This window comes from Etheostoma spectabile, chromosome 15, assembly GCF_008692095.1.
Source record: "Etheostoma spectabile isolate EspeVRDwgs_2016 chromosome 15, UIUC_Espe_1.0, whole genome shotgun sequence".
Lineage (NCBI taxonomy): Eukaryota > Metazoa > Chordata > Actinopteri > Perciformes > Percidae > Etheostoma > Etheostoma spectabile.
Genome location: NC_045747.1, coordinates 14,244,457 through 14,266,428, shown reverse-complemented (window position 1 = coordinate 14,266,428; position 21,972 = coordinate 14,244,457). Strand labels below are relative to the sequence as shown.

Here is a 21,972-nt window from a genome sequence, read left to right as displayed (position 1 = left end):
GGGAGTCGGGGGTTAGCCATTGATAGGGAAACCACTGCAACTGCACCTGGAAATGCAGTTGTTCTTACTTTATTTTGAACATTGTTGTCTCTCTTCATAACCCTGCTTTGCTTTAACAGGTTGGTTGTGCAGCATGCACTCAGTGCAGGAGTTGTTACTTTAAAATGATAGTGGTACATGATACCGATTATGTTACACAAAGATGTTTAGAATACAATCGCCTACAATCTGGAGAAAGACGTGAGGGTAGTGCAAGCATACAATGATAATGCATATGTTTTTATCAAATACATCATACCAAGTATGAAGAGCATCTCCACTGCTATGTCACTGGTTCTACGGCTGAAAAGTGAGTGATGGTGGCTGCCCTCATCATGGCTGACAAAGCAGATGTCATAAGGCACGGCGACAGCAACGTAGAAGGTCGCCAGTAGAATTAGCCAGTCCCACAAGGCCTTGGAGATGCTGTAGTGTAGCAGGATGAAACGGGACTTCTTAACAGCTGCCACCTTGTACTCAGGTAGAGACGGTTTCTGAAATATACTCTGAAAGACAAGGGCACATGTAAATCACTTACAAATCCTGTAAGCATCTTGAAATTGAAATCTGTGGAAAATGGAAGGTATGAGGTTTTAATCTGCACTGCTCTCATTTACATCCCACCCTGTAGTTCTGAGTCAACAGTTGGAGAGAACCTACTTAACAAAAGTGCTTGGATTATGTGCCACGGCCACCTTGAACCCTGATGTATAATGAGTTATTTGGATAAATAAAACCAAAATGTAAAAAATGTAAAAAATTACAAATAATGTGCATTTTCTTCACCGCCAACCAAAGTAGTGATAACTTTAATGAGCTCAGCAAAAAACACTGAGGGTGTTCAGTACACCTGCCCATCATCATTCATCATTATCACCATAAAATGTTTAAATACATGTTTAATTGGAGTGAACAAACAATAGGCTTGCTGATTGGACAGCAGTGGTTGGAAGAGAACAGATGTGTTTAAGGAGGAAAGGAAAGGAATTTTTGAAATGTAAACTGTTTTTATATTGTGGATTTAATGATCTTATGATCCAGGGGAATGCACTCACATTGGTCAGTTTCCTCTTGCCCCTCTTGGTGAACAGGTTGGTAAGGTTGTGCAGAATAGTCCTCCCCCCCTCTCGAGCTTGAGAAAAGTGCAATCGATTCCTTTTCCTGCTCTGGTGAGCAGCCTCTGTCACACCTGTGAGCAAAACCACAATTGCCACTCAGTGTAACTGTGCCGTATTCCCTTTAGCTTTAGATTTTATAAATGAATGTAACAGCATGACTTGTGAAGATGAAATTAAAACGGTACATTTTAAAGCTCACCGTCTCCTTGGCCGCAGGGATGGCTTTTCCCATATGATTCACTGATGTCTTTAAAGGACAAGAGGAACATCACCACCTCACCTTTCTCATTTTTGATTGGCACGATATCCAGGAGGCACGGAAATGGATTTCCTGTGGATATTAAACAAGTTATTACACAAAAATTACCCAACAACAAAACAGCTAGACAGTTCTTACCCCTAAAATGACGATTGGATTTCTATTAAAACTGGAATAACACTTTTCTTTCTTTCTTGTAGCTAACCTCTACTTATTATCTTCTGTGTACATTCTTTTAAAAAAAAACTGTTGTCACAGTGAAAGAAAGGACAGGAAGATGGTTAAAATAGATGACATCATCAACTCTCTAAAACTTTTAAATTAGGTTTAATTACAATATTAAAATGTGTGTTTCAGAGTGCATGGCCAACTCAACATCTGGGTGATCATGTGCATGTGATCCTCACCATTTTTCCTATAGAAGCAGACTTCTCCCTGGTACGCCTGCTGGCACTCCAGAGCTTTGACTACCTGTTGGATTACACTCTCATAGGTCTCGGCTCCATGCAGGAAGCTGCAGGTACATGTTTTCTGCATCACCTCAGTCCGAACAAAGCCGGTCAGCTCACAAAACCCGTCAGAGCAGTACACAATTGGGTAGCCATGACAACCCTGAGCATTTCCCAGTAGGAAGTTACTGTCTGCAAGAGAAGGAATACAGGTTCAAGTTAAAGCTACTGTGTGACCCTAAGGAATAGAAAAGACTGATTGAACAACAGGCAATGTTGTGCGTTTTTCTTACTGTAGCTCTGAAAGAAACAAGACATTCAGAGATGGCAACCAGGTTGTGTTATTGTTCCCCACTTCTTATGCATACTTCACTCCACATTTGATTTGTTTGTTGTTGCCCCAACAGAATTTTCTTTTTCTTTTTCTAAGTCATTCTGTCTGCCTTCAGCTCAGAGCCATTTAATAGTCTATCAGAGAGTGCTTTGAAGTAAGCTGGTGTGTATGAAGTCTAAGGATATATGCAGGGCTCCAGCTGGCTCCATGGGGGACCTGTGCCTCTATAAGGCTTTGACCCTTAATTAGCAGGCGGAGCTTTCATCCTGCCTTTCGGATTTTACACACATATTTTCAAAGATCCATCCATTTTCTGTTGCTTATCTGGGGTCTTGTCACGGTGGCAGCAGGCTAAGAGTAAGTTCTACATTCTGCGTAGCTTGCAATTGATACCACTCAGACTAGGTTCGTAGCAAAGGGTTGTCACGTTAGGACATGCTGTTCATGGGAAATGTAGGGTTGGTACTACAAGCAGTGTTACCAGATAAAGATTACGTTTCCAAGCCAAACACACATAAAACTGCCCAAATTTCTTGCCGGAAAACAGACCAATCTGGAAACAATGAGCTTAACTTTACAACGTTACTAGGCAAAGTTCATTTTTAGCCGCGTTTGGAGGATTGCCAGATGTTAATTTAAAGCCCTACAGTCCCACATCACCACTAACTATCTTCTAAAATGACCAGAAAGTTAAAGCAACACCTATCTAAAACAAGCAAAAACCGAACATTAGAACCTTCGGGTATGATTGCAGAACTTTTGTATACGACATTAGTTTTATCCATATGCATATGTATGCACCTTATAAACCTGCAGTTGCCGGGCAACCAGCTGAAACTCCAAGAAGTTACTGGTCCTCCTGACCCAGAAATAGCACATGACTTCCTGTATTTATGTACAGATTTAACAAACAACATAGCCCTACAAAGTATCAATGAGTAATCCTGTATTTAATCGTTGGTAAGCAGATTTTGATGGCTTTAGACATAGACAGTCTTGATGTTTATTCCCAGGTTCAATCTTACAGTAGTATTTTCTCAAGTCTTAGCACAATAGCAAAAATGTGAATGTCTGAAAAACAATTCCCTTTAAGACGTTCTACACACATTTGCAAGTAGGCCTTTATTTTTTGTGACACTCTTATTTTGAAATTTGGTTTTAACAGTACTTGGGAATTTAGTCATATAGCTTGTTGCCACTAAGATGACATTCTTTTTGTAATTGGTTGATTTTAAAAGCTGCTTTACTCCTGTTTTATTCCTTATTTTGGCAATGTAAAAAAAAAAGACCCATATTTGTCTTTCAAACTCAGCTGAGAAGAATATTTTAACTAACATTTTAATATTCAGTTATTACATAACACATGCTCACATAAGGCAAGAGAGAATACGTCTCTGTCTAAAATATGTTTTCATGTCTGTGGAATAATGATGGAGATGTCCAGTTTTGTCAATTCAGAAAGATACTGAAAATGAAAGCACTGTTGGAACATTGAAGAGTTATCTTAGGGCAAGAGGTGTAGACAATGAAACTGCAACTAGACAACTGAATTTAATCTGCAAGCTGTTTTATGTCTCTTTTGTAATAAAACACAGAATAGTTACATAACAGAGTATTTCTTCAGATTTATTTTATTAGAAGGGTTTTGACAGACTGCCATGTGAATATAAAGAATCTATCTAGAAATCACAAGGTCAAGCAGCACACCATATGTATGTCCTGTGAGTAATCTACCTCATTACAAGCTACTATCTGCTTAAAAACACATAGAGCTTTGAAATAAAGAAGCCTGCCTTATTAAATACATTCTTTAAATATGGGGCTATGCACTCCAGGGTTTAAGAGAAATTTAAGCAAAATATCATCATCATTTACTGACTAATGCACGTCAGGTTTCACTCATCTCCACGTAACCCTAAATATCCCTTCAATAGTTAGACAGATGAACTAAGTCCATTAATGGTGTCTTCTTTCATTATTTGTTCAGTCACTCTCTGAATGCAAGCTAATTCAACTTCAACATATTCAACTGCAAAGCACTATAATGATGAGCTGCAAAGACAACACTGAACATCTGTACTGCAGCCCCTTTTCACATAAAAAGATGCTTTGTTATCTCCCTACAGCTAGGAAAGGAAACACTGACTGATAACACCACATGCAGCTGCTGTGGATTCACCTGATATAGTTTCTATTATTTTTAAACCAGAAAATAATTAGCAAGAAGGCAGCCTGGAGGGGGTGTTAACAAGTGTCTATTCCAAAGAGGAAAAGACATGTAATTAGTTATGTGTGGATATTTTCTACCTGATAAGTGTGCAGTTTATCTCTTGTGAAAGTAAATTAGGATCTTTGCACGCTCTTGTTGCCATGGCAATTTGTGTCAAAAAAACGAAACGTATGCCAATGCTGCAGTTTGCATCTACAGTGTTACCAAGACACTGTGCCCCGTGAAACACAGATGAACCCATGAAGAATCTGCAATATTATCCTCGTTCTGATTTGTACTCAACATATGTAACAGATATGATTGACTCTAATTGCTGAAGTGCTTATGAATGAGTGAGGATTTACTAAAATTACTGTTATTATACTTATTTGAAGCCCTTTGAGCCCCTTGAGCAGATATTCTTAAATCACGTGATCACTTACACTCATCAGTTTGATCAATATTGATGCAAATCAGTCATATTACTCCCTCGAATGTAATCCTCACGAGCAATGGTATGACTTGATCAGATCCCTTTAACCCCTGACATACCAACCACACCACTGACCCTCAGCAGAAAAGGCATTTGGACTGATCACTCTCCTCAAAAAAGTGCCTCGGAACACTCCAAAGCAGCGAGACGTAATATGTCTCCATAACAGCTGGCGGCGCTAATCTGTAGTCTGTATGCCAGACTGTCATGGCGGCTTGTTCAGAATTCATTCTCATATTTTACTAAAATAGATCACTGAAACATGTTTCTGAAAACATTTCAAGTGATAAATAGGCCATGCAGTTGCTGAATCTATCTTAATTTCAGATTGAAAAATTTCAATTTCCAATTGTCCAATTTTGAGAGACTCTAGTCACGCTCTTCGTTTCCGGGTTAGCACTCTACCAATCAGATTGGTCATTTGAGTCCAACTGCCGGCAGTGCCCACCTTCCGACTGAGCATGTCAGGTCGGCCAAAATAAAGGACGACGGCCCCTCCGTTGGACGATGGCACTGAACACACCGAACAGACTTGAGTCACTGACCTCGCCAGACTGTCTGATGGCCGATCATTGGTTAGTGTGTCACGGCCTTTACTGGCAGTTGTCAGATCCTGTTTCTAAAATCAAAGTCCTCTATGTCTTCCATCTCCTCAGCTTGTTTCTATGGCTACATGTTACTCAAGAAGATAGTATGGCTCACACTGACAGCCATGCACGACTGGCCAAATAAATGTTTAAATGGGATTTACCTCACAGTCATTTCTTGTCAGTAAATGTTAATGTCAAAGCTTAGATAGAAAATCAGTGCATGTGGTAAATCATTTAATCAAATTTCTTATTCACTGCTATTTAAAACACTCTCCTTGGCATTCACCATTAACATTTGATTTTTTAAGTTAAATTACAGTCTCTCAAACACAATGACTCAAATTGTTAAGAGTTATTGTGTTTTCCTTGATGATCCATACGGCACGTGTGAGGAGGCGAAACACCCACCAAGGCAATTAAGAGAAAAGACTCTGGACAAGAAGGGATGAAAAAAGCTCCAGTACAGCTAAACAAACAATTATATAGTTATAAGATCCAGATCTGTGATCCTCTTGACCCTGCAGTCCACAAAGTAAAAATATTATAACTATACATGTGTCTAGATATATTACACTATATCATAAATGTTACTCAAAACCATCAATTCAATTATGTATTTAGCTGAAAGTGATTACTTGTATTTGGAGATTAAATGAGGGAGCCTTTATTTATTTGCTTTCAAGGAGAATGGCTGAGCAACACAGATGATATTTAATTGGCTCTTGGCCTCTGCACTGTTCATTTTACTGTAACATAATTTCCCTAAAAAATATCAGGGACACATGAATACCACCTCAATTCCCCTGAGACCATTCTCAATTAACATTCTCACCATGGATAATTATTAATTGTGGATAGTATTTGTTCTGCATATAGATATAGTATTAATTGAAATAATTGTCTTCAAAGAGATGTCATCATCACACAAAAGGCTTTCCATTACACCGAGACGGATTCAAGCCAGTTTTTCAGATTGAATCGGGCTCTGATCATCTCTTGTCAGTTGGCCCGTTTACTGTACCTCCCACTCATCTACTTGGTCAGTTCGGATACAGAGGTATTGTGGCAGCTAAGATTGAGAAAATGTCTGCTGTGTGTGTGTGTGTGTGTGTGTGTGTGAGACATGTGATAGGGAGACACAGACAGAGATAGTGTAATCACACTGAATTTGTGAATTTGTCAAGTTGTAAAGGACATGGACAGTCTGACCCATACACACTCTGTCACACCTTGCATCGTGTTCTGCAGAGAGCTGACTTTCTACTCTGTTTATTCTGAGGCATGGTGCACACTAAAAGAGTTGGACTGGGAGGGCAGGAACAAGCATAAAACAACCAGGGTCAACATTAATGGATGGTGGGTGAACATCATTACTGTCGAAGCATGAAAATTAACAACTACTGTCTAATTGTTGGACTCTATTTTAATTATGCAATAGCACAGACCGGTATAATTCATGTGTGCATGGTTTGTGGGGGTGTAGCTATAGTACACATATTCAAGTGCAGCGTGCTCTGGACAAAAAGGTTGTGTGTAAAACATTGTACAAAACAAGGAGCTTCTCCAAAAACAAAAATACTATTGCTATTTGGGAGGTTCAGAGTGGCAACACAAGAGCAGAACAAAATTACAGATGTGTTTTTTTAAGCCTGAATTTACATTTGAGAAATTATTGAAAGTACTGTGATGCACGATGCACATTTTCATTTGAACACAATAACTGTAGGAATAATGGTAAAATCATAAATACATGTGTTAAGTAAAGCATTGTTTCTTCAGGAACAGTATTGTTTATTTACAAATTGCAATTTATAGCTGTATAATTCTGTAATTGTTGTTAATTTCCTTTAAGTGTTCGGTAAATGTAAAATGTAAATGTGCTTGCTGGCAGAATCCCAGAAGTTATTACATGAGTGACACTGTGCAGAAACACATCTGTTCCTGATTGAGACATCTGTTTTCAGCAGTGTCAAAAACAATTTTCACCAAACACTTCTGTTGCCTCATTTGCGTGGAGCTTCCATTTTGTTGCGACTCTCCTGCTACCATTACATCTTGTGTAAGCATGGCACAAAAACACCAAAAAAATTCCAACATTTCTTGCAATAGTCAGCTCTGCCACAAACATAGAACCTAAGGTTAAATGTTGCTGAAGAATAGTGCATGCGACTTGATGAAAACATGCAGATATTCCAATAGGCAATTATTTGTTTGGTAGATTCAAATTGAAGATGACGGACAATAATAAGCTCTGCGGCCTTTAATATTTGCCGTTAAAAGAGTCAATTAACAATTTGTTGTTATTTTAAAGAAAGACCTTGAAGGACTTTGGACACTTGGCTCAGCATTGCTGGATCTTTGAAGTCCACGCTATAGATGTGTGCTATTGCCTTCTCACTTCAGTCTGTGTGTGTGTTTGGTCCCTTTTGTCTTGTGCCGGTCTCCCTGTTAATGCATCTTGTTTGTTTGTTTGTTTGTGTGTTTGTCTGTGTGTGTTTCTGTGTCTTGTTTGTGAACTGCAGACATTGTTCTTGCTGTTTGGTTTTTGTTGTGTCTCCCTCATTCCCGTACTTCCTCTCTTTGTTTCAGAGTGAAACATTTGATCGCAAGGAAGGACTGTGGAAAAGGTGCACTGTGCCTTCTTTTGGTGTGTGTAGTGTACTTTTCCGCATGTTGTCATCTGGACCAATGTTTTGCGTTTTTATTTGGCTCCTTAAATAAAAAAGAATTGAGACCTTGACTTAAAAATGCATGAATTTCAACAGTGAAATATCTTAATAAGCAACAAGTGGCTCTTCAGTTCCAATACATCATCCCAGCCTGCACTGTCCGTTTCCAGAACTAGAAATTGTTCTGGTTTACTGTCACAACTTGCAGTCTTATAATTGGATCTCACAACCGTCGGACATTTTTGTCAACAGCAGTGTATTTCAGTGTCAATCACAATCCTAAACTAGGTTACAAAAATGCCAAAGGCTAAACTCCTAAAAGCTTAACTGGTAGAGTGGCCGCTTCAAAACTGAGAGGAATCTATTTGCAGACGTCACACTTTTAATTTAACAAAGTGTAACCAGGGAAAAAGTTTGAAACACATGGGCTGCAGTATCGTAATGATACTGATTGCCCAAAGAATCAGCACAACTAGTCCTCAGATGTACACAACCAAAAAAGGGATGTACTGAACGTCTTCTTTGTTACAAATAACATTTAAACTGCAATTTAGTAATTATTTACCTTGACAAGTCATAAAGGCATAAATATTCAGAGACAACTGTAGAGTATCAGAGAAATCTCTTCTACAAAATATACTTACGAGTGCCATCAAAGTGGTTTGCAATAGTGTCCAAGAAGGTGTTTTGTGGAGCAAGGAGGCCCTTCATCACAGGCATCTTTCACTAGATCAGGAGAAGGCTGCAGACTCTCAGACAGACAAGTTTCCAGTAGTTCCTCACCATTCCCCAAAGAGGACATAGAAGAAAAACACTTTTCCACAATGCTCTGATGGAGTGCAAGTTGCTCCTTTTCTATGTTGTTGAGAGAAAACCACTGACTTGCATTATTTCTTCTTCTGCATAGACCTCAGAGGTTTTCTCTAAAGCTTCTCTGTCAGTATTGAGTCGGGAGCTTTCAGGGTTCAGTTGCGCATCCTTCTGCTCTCAACACTGCTCCAGCATCACAGCGAAGCCTCAGCTTCTTTTCTGGTAGTCGAACTTCACTCACCATTTTTTCTGCCATTTCCGAGTCACCCTGCCTCTCTCTCTCTCTCTCTCTCTCTCCCTCCCTCCCTCATACAAAAGCCTGAACCATCCCCCTTTTATACAGTGAATTTATTAGTCGTCTCTCTCGCCTTCTTTCTCTTTCTCTTACAAAACCTCCTACATGTACATTTCATTCCCCAGAGTGTTATTTAAGTTATTGGAAATAACTTTTTTTTTCTCTATCTGCTCTCTCTTTTTCACTCTCTTTACCTGGGTGTCTTTTCTGTAATGACAAGATTGAAGTTTTTGATAATTATCTGTTGTATAGAACAAGAAAAGAGAGTCTGGTGTACGACAGCATTGGTTGTTGTGGATATTCTGCAACAACAATATAGAGGACAAGACAACAATAAGGTGGTCAGAGGGCAGGTTGAATAAAGAGCTGCACTGGATGATGCTTCACTGTTTGGTTCAAGGACACTACATTACCTCTGCTGCCAAGCATGATATCTGTCGACAGCTTGAAGGATCTGAATCACATTTTATTTGATGCGTATGCTGTAGGCTACATAAACAAACACCCACATACATAGTTACTGTAACACATGGAGTATAAACCAACACATGCACACACGCATGCATGCATGCACACACACACATCCAGATACACACACACCCACACACACACACACTGATGGCATTTCTAAATAACAACACACACTGGTTTGTGTAGCATCATTGCCAATTACCAGTTTCTTCCAGATTTCACGTGGAGAGTAAAGCTGTTGTGCACATTACGAAGACCTGACATTTCATTAATGCATAGGTTATTAACACTTCCATGAAAAAGGTAAAAAACATTATTAAGTTATTTAAGTATTTAAGTTAAAGTGAAAAAAAGAAAAAAGATCTACTGATCCACGCAAGAGTCTTTTTGTCAAATTTAAAGTACTAAATGATCAGAAATTTAGCATCATAAAGTATCCCCCCCTTAAAGAAAAACAATGGATCATATTCTATAAAATCATTAATAATTTTCAATAATTTTCTTAACAAATAAGGGGATTCTTCAATTCTCAGTTTATCATAAACAGTAAAAATCAACACATCTGAAGATATATGGTTTTTACAAGACAGAAGTGGGATGAAACACTACCATCTGAAAAGTAGCACAATATTTCCCTCTGAGATGTGGTGGATTAGAAGCATAAAGTAGCATCAAATGAATATAATCAAGTAAAGTACAAGTACCCTGAATTTGCACTGAAGTAGTGCTTGAGTAAATTTACTTAGTTACATTCTACCACTGACAAATGATAATATTAATATTGCAGCGGTCTTGCAGTGTTGTGCCCCCGAGACTATTCATGTAGGCTTAAACAAAAATTCTCTTTTTGGTCTTGGTTAGAAAGTATAAATAGAGCACACAATTGCTCATTGATTTGCATTTTTATCATATCAGCACCATCTTGTGTTCAACTTTATTCCCACACTGTGATGGGCTCCGAAATGAAATCAAAATAGAAACTCAGTGTAAGGGACTGTACACAAATTGTTTGGGTTATTTGGTCAATCTTGTATTTGCTTTGAACTCTCCCCTTGACTTGGAAAGAAACGCTGCCTCCCTGCTAATACTCCCAACTTAACCAATTTCAAGCTTAATTTGTTTATGCAAAAACAATCTTTACATAGCAGAACTTGCATGTTAAGTTTGGACTTAGCAAAATCATGAAAAAAAATATTGCGGTTTACTGTTACCGTTCTTTTCCTAGCTGTTCTTTTTTTTTTAATCCATACTAGCTATAGAGATCCATGTCTACAGTTTCTGAAAACTTACTTTAAGCTTCTACTATGAAGTGAAGTGCATTCACGCGAAAATGATTAAAGACAAGTTGGCAGCTTTGTATTTTTTATTACACCACATGGCCTTTTCCATATATTACGCATCTTCCTAATGTTATCAGATAGGCAAATGCACTGCACAGCAAATCACATTAAAAAAAAGCACAGTTCAAAGAACATAATAACAACAAAATAGTTTTATGTGAGCATAAAAATAATAATTAATCCAATTACATTTTCCCAGTGTCCCAGTGTACTAATGCCTTGAGGTATTTAGCTTAAAACAGGCAGTGGCGTCGAGACGGTATATCCTGACTGAGCCATCCAGTCCATATACCAGTCTCCAGCCCTCTCTTCAGTCCTCTTCCCCATAGTCAGGATCCCTGCGGCTTGGTTCCTGGAGCCTTGGAGGAGCTGTTGGAGTCGGCTCTGCACGAGATGCTCATCAGCTTTCCGTTTACCCAGAGTAAGGATGCCAGCGGCGGCGTCTCCTGTGAGTGTTCCACCTAAGCTCTTGCTGCCGGAGCGACACAGCAATGCGTAGAGGTGACAGGAGCGAGCCGGTTGTCTGCAGCACTCAGACATGCTGTGAGCATCACAGGCCAGGTGAGACAGCAGCAACATCAAAACCAGCACCATGACTTTCTGTTGGGCCAAAGAGATTAGTTTACACCCAAATGAACTGATACACAAATATGATCTGCAGGCATAAGTACACACTGTATTTTTTTTTCTAAAGTTCACATCATTGTTAATTTGGGCATAAGTCCTAGAGAAATAATGTTTTTATAAAAACCGACACATAAGAACAGAGAGGCGTAGGTAGCCTGTAGGCTCATTGACAGCCCTTGTCCTATAGATGATGATAAAAAAAACAAAATACATAAAAACAATACATACAAAATACAAAATAAAATGAACTAGGTAAACTACTATGCAATTACATTGATTACAAATGACTCATACCTCACCCCTCAAATAGTGTTTTTAAAATGTCCCAGTTATGTTATCATTATTGATCCCTTGAACAGAGTACATTTTGTAGAAGAGCACGCCCTGCAGTTCCCTGTAAATGCAACCCAAGTTCTGTGGTTTAACCATGTGGACATGTAAATTAGGATCTTAAGGACATGGTGAAACAATGTCAATGTTAATTGTACTGTAAATACGTACAACAAATGCACAAAAAAACCTCCTTAGTTATACTGGAAATATTTAATAAAATTAACATAAAAAAATGCATCTCAACACCTTAAAGCTATAGTGTGTATTTTCTCTCTCCCCCCATTTGGAATTATAAGTAGTGACAACAAAACTGTTGGTGAGTCCACATGAGCCTTCTGTGAACGTGCACAGCTCCAGACCCCTAATCCATGCAGCTGCTAGTAGCTAAGGAAGACACGGGGGATTAAAAAGACACGATGGACTCTTCAGAAGAGGTAATTATCTTCACTTGAGTATCTGTGCACGAAAGTCAACGGATGACAATCTTCTGAACATAGCCATTCTGAGAAATACAGAGAGAGTTGTGTGGAGCTGATAGTCTTAATTATCTTTGTAGCAACTTATTTGGTAATGGCTTCAATGTAACGGACGTTCAGTAATAACTAAAAGTTACGCACTAAAGCTTTAAAGTAAGCCACCTGTCTTGGTATATATAAATGAATCTTAAGTTGAAAGACTTACTTACCCATAAATTAGTGACCACCCTTATGCAACTTTACAAATCACAAATGTGCAATGCCACACAAATAGAATGCTAGCTTCTAAATAAAAAAGAAATCAAATTTGAGTGGCTTACCTTGTTAGACGTGTCCATTCCAGTAGCTTTCTGGAAGTTGATGGGGAACCACGGCATCTTCTGGCTTGTGTGAAGAGGAGGTATCTGATCTTCCCGGGGGAAGAAGAAATGTCTTTTATATTGTTCTGTGGTGTCCACACCGATGGACGTCAGTCAGGCCAACCACAAACATGACACAAAACCACTAATTCTGCTCTTTTCCTTTTGCTCTTGAAGGGTTGATGTGATGCTCCCTGCGATTAATTAGTTTCCTTCAGAAGAGCATCTCCAAGGAGACTTCTCTGGACCTTTAATGAACAACAGGTATTTCTTTGTGGCAAACATACCATTTTGATGAGTGAAGGACGGAAGTCAATTAACTAATGTGTCCTATGAGTTCTAAAATATAAACATAAAAAAGCCCAGATACCTCCTCAGTGCTAATGACAAACTTGTTCAAAAGTCATGCTAATGAGGTTCTGGCCTTTTTCTCTCGTACAAAAGGTGGGTGAACAGTGTTGATGGATTTGCTTTTACTTGAAGAAGAAAAAAAAACCAGAAACTTTTAGCTTTTTTTCAGAAGGCCACATGCTTTGAAGGAGGGTCTGGCAAAGCGAGACTACTCTGCTGGTCCCACATAATCTGCTTTATAAACCGTAGAATACCGGTACTCATAAGTAATCATGATGACAAATATCTATTGAAAGCAATTTTGGACTTTCAGTGAGGTTTTTCATCTTTTCATTCTCATTTACTTAATATCTGTTGCCATCTTACGGACAACCGGAAACATTGCTTTAAAACAACAAACTCAATTATCAAATAATTGGCCTCCTTCTTGTTTATTGTTAACAATAGAGCAGAAGAATGAACACATCACAGTGCATCAAAAGCAATCAAAGCTTTTTATTGCTTTCTTTAGATTAGCTGTGAAAGGTGGTTTTGAAATGCACTAAAGCGCCAGCGATGTTTGAATGCCATCGAAAAAGTCATTTCACTCAAAGTCATTCTCTAAAATCATTTTCACTAAAATATCAGTCTTGGTACCGATTGATACACGAGACAGAGAATGGGCATATTCATCATTCTTATGAATTACATTTGCACGCATTCAAAAGATATTAAAGACAAATGAACGAGAGGACAGAATAAACAATGAAGCCAGTTTTAATGGGCCACTTAAAGGAGCTTTTACAGAATCCACACTCACGTTGCAGTGAACCACATGTCAGGTTTATTATTTGACACTCGTGTTGTGGTGCTAACCAGTTATCCCTTGTTTCAGTCCCACACAAACTGGTTCTCCTGATCTGCACCACACAACATCATGTGTCAAATCACTGTATATGTGGAAGTAATGTTAAAAAAGAATCAGAATATCAATAGAATTAACAACAATTATTATAATATCAATCATTAATGTCCGTGTCTGCAATAATTATTTTAGCAATATATGTTCCCTTCATACATTTTACATACAGTTTACATCTATATTCACTTTGTTTTGTTTCTATTGACAGCAGTAGCATGTTTCCTCTAACAGGCAGGGTCAACTATTCCAGTCGTGATTGGCTGGTGATCTCCTCCACTTACAGATGTGGGCTAGCACCACCCTGGGGACCAAAACACCGACTCACGTAACGTCACACACACAGCCCCTGGGGAGGAGAGAACAAGACCCTGTGGGGAGAGTTAAGGAATGCTAAAGAACTTAAATCCTATGGAAGGACACCAGCAAGGGGTGCAAGAAGAGCATCATATCAACAGGTGTAGTTTGGTTTTTCTGTTTAGGCTCTACAGCTTCCTGGTTTGTGCTGAAATGGACATCTGTGATACTGCTCTACGTTGTGCACTTAAAATGGAAATGGCATCCTCTTCATTATAAGGAGTGAGGGTTTGCACTCAGCTTTTATGTCTAAGATGGCAAAGGAAGAGTGCATGAGCATGAAAAAATAAAAGCTCAAAGACATGGAGTGAGGTAGCCTGTACCCACAGAACTAGAGAACATAATTGAGGGGCATGTAATTAGCAATACCCAGAGAGAGAGACAGGGATATCGGACTGCTGAGCACAATCCTATGCAGAAACACACACCAGACGTTTGTTACCAGCTTTTACCGTTTTGGCTTTTCACGAGTGAGAAGACAGAAGAGACCTAAACTTCCTGCCTCAGATGGACGATTATCTTCCGAATCCATGATGGAGAAAGGTAAACATGATCTTTATAGTTTTCCTTCCTGTTTCGGAATGTGTGATTGAAGTGTGTGGTCTCTTCTTCTTTTAAACTACAGCCAACTTTAAACCTGCTCTCAGACTTGCGTCTCACTTCTAACACGACGAGTCTTCCTCACGATTATCATCTCTTTAATTCTCTCAGTCACTTCACCCGTCTCCCTTTCGTTACTGACCTCCAGATTTTCTTCGACACCCTTCTGCTTCTCCATCTCCCCCTGTCTGTCTCTCTTTGGGTAGGATTCTCTGTGGGCACAGGCTGCGGGTCAGCATGATCCCACAGGATCACCACTGACCATCTCTTTCTCACAGTTGGTGTCCAGAGGGCCTGCTGCCCTCTGCTCCTGGCTCTGGTACTGAAACTGTGGTAGGGATGGTGGTTGAGTATAGGCCGGTGGTTTTGAAAAAGTTTGAACCAGAGGGAGAGCTGGTAGCTGGGAATGGGGGTGAAGATAAGCCTGAGGTGCTGTCTGGGATTGGGGCTGAGTTTGGGACTGGTGCAGTGGAGGAGGCTGTGGGTGGGTCTTGGCCTGAGGCTGTTGCTGTATGTGGACTTGCTGTGGCTGGTGGTGAGGATGGTGCTGGAGCTGTGGCGATGCCGCTCCGTTCTTACTGAGACCACAGGACTGAGCTGCACAGTGGATCTGACGCAGAGTGTCGAGTGCCTCGCTCTTAGCGTGCTTCAGCAGGTCTGCCTGACCCTGAGATTGAGACATACAGGAGACAGAGAGAGAAGCAGCTTTGTTAACAACACGTTATGATATTAGATTTAAAGGTGACAAAAATAGCAGAAAAACATATTTGATATCCATTTCCTAAAGGCTGCTTTAAAGCTTGGGTAGACACTTTGTTTTTGGCATCATTGTGCAATAAATCCTTAATAATCTTTCAGCATTTTGCAACTCAAGTGGTCTGAGAGAAAACTAGACTTCTGCACCTCCTCATGGTTCTGTATTAAGGCTTCAGAAAATCTAGCCGTTGCGGAAGACTTTGGCCAATCACAGGTCATTTCAGAGAGAAAGAGTGTTCCTATTGGCTGTTCTGCACATGCATCACCCGTGTGACAAAGAAGGGGAGAGCTGCAGAAAGAGATCTTACTCTTCTTCAAATTCTGGAGAGGTTCTACCCACTGCAGCTTTAATTTGTATCAAGATCTGAGTTAGATAGCATAATGTACTTTTATGCTACATTTTTGTCCTAGTCTTTTTTTTTTTTTTTTTTTACACACAGAGTTTAATCTCAAAAGGACCTTAAGCTTGTTAAATAAAAATTGCATAAGGGCAAACCATCAGCTAAAAGTGGTACAGGATTTTTTTCTTATTGTGCATTAACATATAAGATGCAGAGGGGGGCAGTATAAAGCCACTGAATGAAGGCCTTCAGTTGCCTGCCAGACCTTTATACAGATTCACTCAGCTACTGAATAGTGCTGTTATACGGTGATAATGTTATACTACATTTCTGCTCCTTATTCAGGAGCACCGCAGAGATGAATCCTGGCCCTGCCATATGTGCAGGAAGTGGTCAGGGCAGGCATCCTGCTTTACAGCACTGTCAAGTCAAATCTGGGCCACTGCCATGGCTGCCTGCCACCTTAAGCTAGCCGTCTCTGCCATATGGAAATGTGGTAGTCTTCTCCACAGGCTTTTTTTTTCTCTGTGTAAGAAGTGCTTATATTATTAGAATTGGCCAAAAGAAAGAAGAAAAAAATCTGACCCCATGCATTTACAAAGTCTCTCCAACTTTACAGTTCTTAAATCCCTGAACCTTCCCCTCAGGCAGCATTGCCGTCTCTTTCATCGCGTCTGGTCCAACACTTTCTTTACTCCATCATCTCTCCAACATCTGTTCACAAGCAAGTTAAAAACAGTTCTCAACTGTATATCTGTGCATTTTCCCTCCCTCCCTCCCTCCCACTGAACTTTTCTCTGGACTCTGTCTGACCCTCTGTGACAGCTTGTTAAGTTAAGTTAAGTTAACATCCCTATGAAGAGGTACAGGCTGACCCGTTCTGCACCAGACTAAAGTGTCCCGTAAATGGTGAATGAGATGACGTTCTCAGTGCCAGAAGGCACAGCAGTGTGACATATTGCTGTATGAGAAAAAGGTGATGCCCTGCACACAACATTCTACTTCCAGGTGATGTTAATACACTGCAAGTGGCCTTTTACCTGAGCCAGTCCAGCACGCAAAACACAAGCATGAATAAGTCATATGTTCGAAAAAACTGAAATTATGTAAGTCATGACTCACCAGGCATAAAATAAGACAGCGAGAAGCCGGTTCTGTGCTGCCAGAGCCAAATCACAAAGACACTTGAATTTGGGTACATTCACCCCTGCAGCTGGTCTAAAGCTATCCACAGGGGGCTAAGCCAAGCAAGGACAGCCACCAAATCCCAACCACTATATCCTCATTAAAATCTCAGCTAATCTCCTACTTGGTTATCAAAACCGGTCTATTCCCTTGATAGAAATTGGACACTCAATAACCAGCCTTTACTGTATATTATTTTAAGATTGTAGATAGAGAATGGTTTGTGATGAGCAAGACAGCAGACGAGCAGGACTGAGACCCATGCATCTCAAATTGAATTAAATTGTCATTTAAATGCCTAAATACTTGAACCATCATCAAAACAGATTAAATCTATGAGCTTGAAATCTATGATTTGGGAGACAACAAGAAACAATATAATTAATGGAATCTGTTATTCTTTTTAAAAGGGAACTACAATATGCTTTACACTTCAAAGCCTCTCTCTCTGTCTCCCTGGTTTTGCTTTTCTCTTGGCAGTGAGGTAAAATAAGTGACAGGTTAGTATGACTGGTAGAAACGGGAGAATTCCCCTTATTCACCATGACAGCTCTGATCTGACTATAACTGTCAAAGTAAGGGTGGAGAGGGAGTTTGGGAAACAGAGAGAATAGACAACTTTTTCACTCTCACTCTTACTTCCTCATAGCTTCCCCAACATCTACCAGTGAGTGGGTATAGGCCTGCTGAGAATTTGAAGAGGATGACAGGTGAAATAACTGTGCATGGCAACCAGCCTAGGCAAACATACACCAAGCGTTCACCAAATGTTCACTATGAGACGCAGCTTACAATTGAAGAATGGGGGGAGGAAGAGGAGGAGTTATGTTGACACCAAGATGCTTCCTGTTGAGAATGTGGCTCATCGAAGAAATTAGAGGACTAGGGAAGGACAAAAGAGGGAAGTGTGTGTTCAGAGAGAAAAAGCAGGGATGGGAGGAGTCCAGGGCTTATGCGTAAAGACGGAGTGCGGGTGAGAAAGGGATTATGTGAGTGTCCACCTGTTAAACTATTTAAGAACATGCGGTTACCAATTCTAAAGTGTGCAATGAAGCGTACTTAAGATAAACCTTACTGTTGCACATACGGTTGCTGTATTAGAGCAAGAAAAAAAGGCAAGACACAAATACCTTTAACACTGATTTATCAGTGTTATAGACATTACCGTCACTAGTGCTGAAACATTTAGTCAAAGCATAGCGGTAACAGTTTTGATAATCATTTAATCATTGAGGTCATGTTTTAACCTAGTTGTTTCCAGTTTTATATAATTGTAAATTAAATCTATTCAGACACTTAGTTGGGAAAATCTGCGATCTAAAAAGGTCACGTGATTTCTGGGTACTATTTTTTGGACATTTAGACTAAATTATTAATCGGTTAATTGAAAAATCTTTCTATTTGACAAGACAGATATGAAAAGGCAAAGAAGAATCAAGCAATCAAACATTTACCTAGCCTGGCACTCAAGCAAAAAGCTCAGCCAAGGAAGCTTCTTCACTCAATACTAAATGATTTCAGGGTGACGAGATGAGATAAAAATATCCTGGCTGCTCTGTCCTTACTTTGCAATGTAGTGTTTTATCAGTGCTGGCATTACCACCGTGGTTCATAGAGGCAATGAGATGAGGTTTACCTTATCTCCCCGTGTCAAGGGGCAGACAGGGACAAGAATACATTTTGCTGAGGATCGTCTTAGAGGCAAGTCCAAGGGACTCAATGTACCCATATGAGGAATAAAAGTGCAGCATGTGTGTCTCTACAAACAAGTGTGAACAATCCTATCATGTCTTGTCACGATAGATAAATGAGCAAATAAATAAAAGTGTGTTTGGTAACAACAGCAATTAATTAGGCGATTAAGGGATTAGAGAGGAGGCCAATGCAATTATCCCAGAGAGCTTTCTTAAGACACCATGTAGTTATCTTAGCAACACAATCTGGGATTGCTTATCCAGCTGATTATAGTCTCCAAAATAATCTCACATGTTGACATCCATCAAAGGTATTAGCCAGTACTTTACACAAACTGGACAAATATATAGAGTAGTACAATTATAAGGGTCATTGTTGTGCTGAAGGACACATGCAAGGTGTGGTGCAGTCCATCTCACCTTGAGGACAGTGATGTTCCAAGCGTAGCTCTCCATGGCCTTCTGAAGTTTGCGGCCTTTCAGACCCTCCTTTGCTCCAATGCGATGCAGGTCCTCATGGAAGTCCAGACCTGGACACAGACACGGACACAGACACATACTGTACATTACATGTGAATACACATTATCAACTTTATATCTGTAAAGCTAAAAACAAAACTGCAATACAAAAATGACATTTCAGCAAGATAAAAAAAACAAGTAAAACTAAGTGTATACACACTTTAGGACTTCACTTCACATAAACCTAATTACAGAATTTGGCTTTGTATGATGTAAGTCTGTATTATCTCTCGTTATTGTAATTTTTTTGTCCCTAACCTTACTGTATGTGTATACGTGCATGCGTGTACATATAGATTTATATATCTCTATGTATGTCTACACATATACATCTATATGCATGTGTACAAATATGTGCAGTTCCTTTTAATTGCATATCTATTGTGCATTGTAGGAAGGTAGCCAGAGCACAAACATGTTTAAATAAAGGAGTTATACAGAGAGTGCATACCTCAGACAAGGATGGACAATCCTCTAGATTTGTTATTTTAGACAGATATGAAATGGCCAGACATCAAAATACTTTAATTTCCAGTACAGTAAGTCAAGATAAAATACCAAAATGTTCTTAATAGTAAAAAAATACTTGAAAAGGTTACTTTTCTTACATTACATTCTGCACATGGATCCAAATCCATGAAGTTGAAGTGAAATCTGTTAATATGAATCTTATCTATCTAACTAACAAACCAAAAACATAATGTACCTAAAGAAGGTATTACTGATAGAATAATTTGCTTGCTTTTAGGTTAACTTTTTCCATTTTTGCAGTGTGCAACACAAAGTCTGCAGAACAAAAGACATCTAGCGGTTTACCATACAATGTGCTGCATTGCTAATGGGGATAAAATTGAAGTCATGCAACGCAGGCTAACCTTTAATTAGTCTATCAGTAGATCCAGCTTTCTTTAGCCCACACAGACCATTACTAATCTTCTGGGCTTTAGAACAAACTCCACCTAAAGCTGTATGTCTCTGCCTGCTTGCCAGGCGGTTTCTGACAACTGACCTTATGCCACTCCAACTTTGATTTACGCAAAGACATTGAATACACATAATATGCTAAAATTCACAAAAAGCCCATCATTAGAAGTCATTCCTTCCTCAGCTCTTTTCAGTGACTAGTAGCAAGATACATCCACTTCCACTGTTGTCAGGAGAAGTCTTTCATTAAATAGATTTTCGTTGGAGAGCAGGAGAATTACATCAGCCCTGTGGCAGCTTGTTTTTTGAAAATAATTCTACACTCAACCCTTGCTCAAAGGGAAGAGATAAGAGACTGTTTGTTTATTACTTAAGGGGCTACTGGAGGGGTTTTGGAGTCTTTAGTTAAAGAAAAAAAAAATTTGACCCTTCCTTTGGCAATAATACATTTTTCTATGACCCTCCAAAACGACTGGCCAAAAGGCATGACCCCCCCAACAATGTATTGATGCCTACTGGTTTGCACTTGGCAAAGATGTACAGATAGCGCTTGTTTTTTTACAACCTTGACATACATGACTAACCTCTGCCTTTCTTTACTTACACATCCCACTCCGCTGTTATGGTGGGCATTTCAGTAGATTTACTCACTTTAACATTGTTGTGGAAACACAACAAGTATGGAAACTAAGTGCACACTTCCTGCATTACCTCAAATACTAAATTACTCCTCTAGTAAACTAGTATTTATGTGAAATAAAACAATACAACATTGAGGCCATTCAACAAAGCACACTGGATAATAATAAATTCGACACATGAACTGGTTGCTATGGACTCGTCACTAGGCTTCTTAGTCATTGTATATTTTAGCATAGAAAGCTGCTGAAGCTGAACATTTTCCAAGACTCCATTTCTCTGACAAGCGTTAATTTGGGAGCTTGCATACTACCACTCTTTCCTTCTCAAATGACTTGAAAAAGCTGTTGTTTGCACAATTTCACAAATAATCAACAGGACAGACAGGATATTTGAGTCGGGTATGGCTGCAGCCTGGAGACCTCCCGTCTCATGCCCTCCCAGCTGCGTACTGTCTGCAAGCTTTGACTTTTCATAATAGAAGCTTGCGTCTGGTCTGCTATGTTTTTGGACGTTGGTGTTTTAGATGTTTTTACTAAACAGCACAGCAATCATGCTAATGAATACAATTATTTGTTCAGCAGATTTCTTAGTTGCAACACAATGGAACTAGCAAAGCAGTTGTGTGTTTGTTTATGTGAGCGGGCGGGATTTATTCAGTTTGGGAAATTTCACGGTCTCTACAAAGCTACACAGGGAGGGACCCATCTGCTAGCGATGGGGGCCAAGACTGAGAGCTACATGAAGCTACATGGAAAAATGTGCTCCAAACAAGCCACTTTTTTTTTGCTGTTTTCATGAATATAAAAGTTGGGTGACCCTCCCCCCTAGACT

General features: G+C 39.5%; 3 protein-coding genes across 4 annotated transcripts in view; all 3 read right to left on the bottom strand.

Annotated features, from left to right (window-relative positions):
- kcnh4a (potassium voltage-gated channel, subfamily H (eag-related), member 4a) overlaps positions 1–9,288 on the bottom strand; it is a 16,931-nt gene extending 7,643 nt beyond the window's left edge. Inside the window, exons 1-5 of the mRNA XM_032537945.1 lie at positions 8,805–9,288; positions 1,824–2,057; positions 1,357–1,488; positions 1,095–1,228; positions 299–545 (exon numbers count right to left, since the gene is read on the bottom strand). Of these exons, the coding sequence (XP_032393836.1) occupies positions 299–545; positions 1,095–1,228; positions 1,357–1,488; positions 1,824–2,057; positions 8,805–8,880 (823 nt within the window). The 5' untranslated portion in view covers positions 8,881–9,288. The remainder of the gene's footprint in view (positions 1–298; positions 546–1,094; positions 1,229–1,356; positions 1,489–1,823; positions 2,058–8,804) is intronic.
- Positions 9,289–11,101: 1,813 nt separating this feature from the next.
- On the bottom strand, positions 11,102–13,267 carry hcrt (hypocretin (orexin) neuropeptide precursor). Its single transcript, XM_032537946.1, has 2 exons — positions 12,833–13,267; positions 11,102–11,676 (listed from the first exon to the last, which is right to left on the bottom strand). Exons 1-2 carry the CDS (start codon positions 12,887–12,889, stop codon positions 11,305–11,307), a joined length of 429 nt encoding a protein of 142 aa, XP_032393837.1. The 5' UTR covers positions 12,890–13,267; the 3' UTR covers positions 11,102–11,304.
- Positions 13,268–13,960: 693 nt separating this feature from the next.
- Positions 13,961–21,972, bottom strand: part of plcl5 (phospholipase C like 5) — a 67,295-nt gene continuing 59,283 nt past the window's right edge. For both annotated transcript variants that reach the window (XM_032537943.1, XM_032537944.1), the window contains 2 exons: positions 19,474–19,583; positions 13,961–15,744 (listed from right to left, as the gene is read on the bottom strand). In XM_032537943.1, coding sequence (XP_032393834.1) covers positions 15,310–15,744; positions 19,474–19,583 — 545 coding nt within the window. In that variant the 3' untranslated portion in view covers positions 13,961–15,309. The remainder of the gene's footprint in view (positions 15,745–19,473; positions 19,584–21,972) is intronic.

What these genes read in the sequence shown, in the direction of transcription:
- hcrt (XM_032537946.1), bottom strand. Translation starts at nt 12,889, where the DNA reads ATGCCGTGGTTCCCCATCAACTTCCAGAAAGCTACTGGAATGGACACG. An exon ending in GAATGGACACGTCTAACAAG is followed by an intron (nt 11,677 to 12,832) that starts GTAAGCCACTCA and finishes TTGGCCCAACAG; the next exon opens with AAAGTCATGGTGCTGGTTTT.